The sequence below is a fragment of the Triticum aestivum genome, chromosome 4A (genome assembly GCF_018294505.1).
Source record: "Triticum aestivum cultivar Chinese Spring chromosome 4A, IWGSC CS RefSeq v2.1, whole genome shotgun sequence".
Taxonomy (NCBI): Eukaryota; Viridiplantae; Streptophyta; class Magnoliopsida; order Poales; family Poaceae; genus Triticum; species Triticum aestivum.
Window position 1 is genome coordinate 597,946,812 of NC_057803.1, and position 2,042 is coordinate 597,948,853.

The following is a 2,042-nucleotide window of genomic DNA, read 5'->3' on the forward strand; positions in this document are numbered from 1 at the left end:
CAGCTCCTCGAATGTGTCCTCGTCCACGACACCCTGGATCGACGTCGACCACGGCCAGGCAAACTGATAGGCCAAGTCAGGCCAAATTCCACAACCACACGACTAGAGGGCAGGGGAGGGGCCTCACCTCGGTGTACATGTCGGCGATATGGGCGTTGAGCTGGGCCCTACGGTATGATGTTCCAGCGATCATCGTTGGAGCTGTAGTTGGCGACTTAATTAGCCCAGACTTTTCGTACCAATGCAAATACACCTAAGCCCAGAGATGCTCTTCACGCTGTCTCGCGAACAGATAGCTTTGTAATCCCTGGATGTGACCTCACAGACCATCCATTCTGTTTTTCCCTCCTCTAGCTACTGCTCGTGGTGTCGTCGTACTCTTATAAGGAGGCCACGCTGAAATTTCAGACCGAAAGGACATGTTTAACATGCGGAAATATGGTGATTGGCTACACTCTGGGGACAACAACCAACAACAAGACTTGCTTATAGAGAAAAACAAACCGAACATACAGCAAAACAAAGTCACTAGAGGACCAACCAACCAGGTATAGGTTTTATAAAGAGCCCATAGGAAGGGCGGCAACACATCCACGACACACTAAAATATGGACTTCACACTGACATCAACACACGGCAATAGTTTTTGTTCACAGGGTTACGAGCCCAAAGTTCCGACACGAGAATATTCATCTAAGTTTTACGCGCATCCTTTGAAAACCGCTACATCTTCGGAGACACATGGAACACATAATGCAAGGGATTGCATGGGGCCACGTTCTCCCTCCTTCACTTGCCGCTACTTAGGAGTTAGGACCGCATGCCGCGATCTGTTCTTCGAGCTGCATCAAAAGATGAATAATAGGTCAATGATTAAGATAAGTCTATGGCACATAATGATGCTCAAGTCACGTGGTTTCACTAATCAGCCATGTTACAAGTTAGCTAGTTTCTTATTTGCGCATTTGGCGAAGCTTAATTTAAGCTGGGAAACAAATAATTTCTACCACTTTTTTAGCTACCATGTGCATCTACCATGCATGATGACAAAATTACCACATAATCATTTAACGGCTAAATGAGACTTTTCGGTACCTCAAACTAAGTGATCCAAATCTAAATGTCAAAAGAATTAGATTAAGGATTAAACATTGTTCCCTTTTCTCTATCTTAATATGACCAATCTATGAGTTATGAAACTAGCGGGAATTTGGTATCAAAATCCAACATTAGGCACATAAGGTGCTACCTGCATCATGATCTCCAACTCATGTCGCACATTTTAGAACTCATTCCTAACAAGAGCCAATGACATGAGACACCTGAAATAATGCAAAAATACCACATTGTCAGATTCTGAAGAGGTTAACAGAACTGAGATGAAATGGTTCAAAAATTGTAACCCTATGCTTCAAAAGAGAAAAACCTCTAGCCATATATGAATTTAGTTGTGCGACAAACAGAAGTCTAGAGCCAATAAATTACAAGAGAACCATCAAAATGTAGCATATTCAGATAATGAACTGAGTAATATCAACAATGTGATTGCAGACGAAGTGAAAAAGTAAATCAGGTTACTTCTTAACAACGTTAGATTGGTATGAGCTGAAAATAACGACAGAAAAGACAACATGAGCTGGTAGGTTTACATGGAGACATTGAAAAACAATGTTGTGAATAATTATTGTGTAACAATATTTAATAAGCTGTTGAGTTCTGACCCATGTTTGTATTGTATGGCATAGAAATTGCCGAAGTGCATGCAGGCGAGGTTTACTTGCTGTGCACCAACACTGAAACATGCAAAAAAAATGCAGATCAGGAAATTAGGAACTTATCAAACTTATTTTAAACTGAGACGTCAACTCAATAATATTCCCAAGGAGCCATTTCCTATCATGATTGTCAACTCCATGAATTGTTTGATGAACCAGAAAAAAACACCATTGCCGTCATGTGCAATGGCAGATCAGTAGTACCAGAAATATTCAGAAAACGACAAAGTTTTTCTTGACAAACCATGAAATTGTCATGAATACCGA

The 2,042-nt window shown here is 41.0% G+C and overlaps 1 protein-coding gene across 1 annotated transcript in view; it reads right to left on the reverse strand.

Annotated features, from left to right (window-relative positions):
* Positions 1-465: 465 nt before the first annotated feature.
* LOC123082487 (histidine-containing phosphotransfer protein 2-like) overlaps positions 466-2,042 on the reverse strand; it is a 3,688-nt gene continuing 2,111 nt past the window's right edge. The window contains exons 4-6 of the mRNA XM_044504818.1: positions 1,722-1,793; positions 1,250-1,322; positions 466-842 (exon numbers count right to left, since the gene is read on the reverse strand). Of these exons, the coding sequence (XP_044360753.1) occupies positions 1,283-1,322; positions 1,722-1,793 (112 nt within the window). The 3' untranslated portion in view covers positions 466-842; positions 1,250-1,282. The remainder of the gene's footprint in view (positions 843-1,249; positions 1,323-1,721; positions 1,794-2,042) is intronic.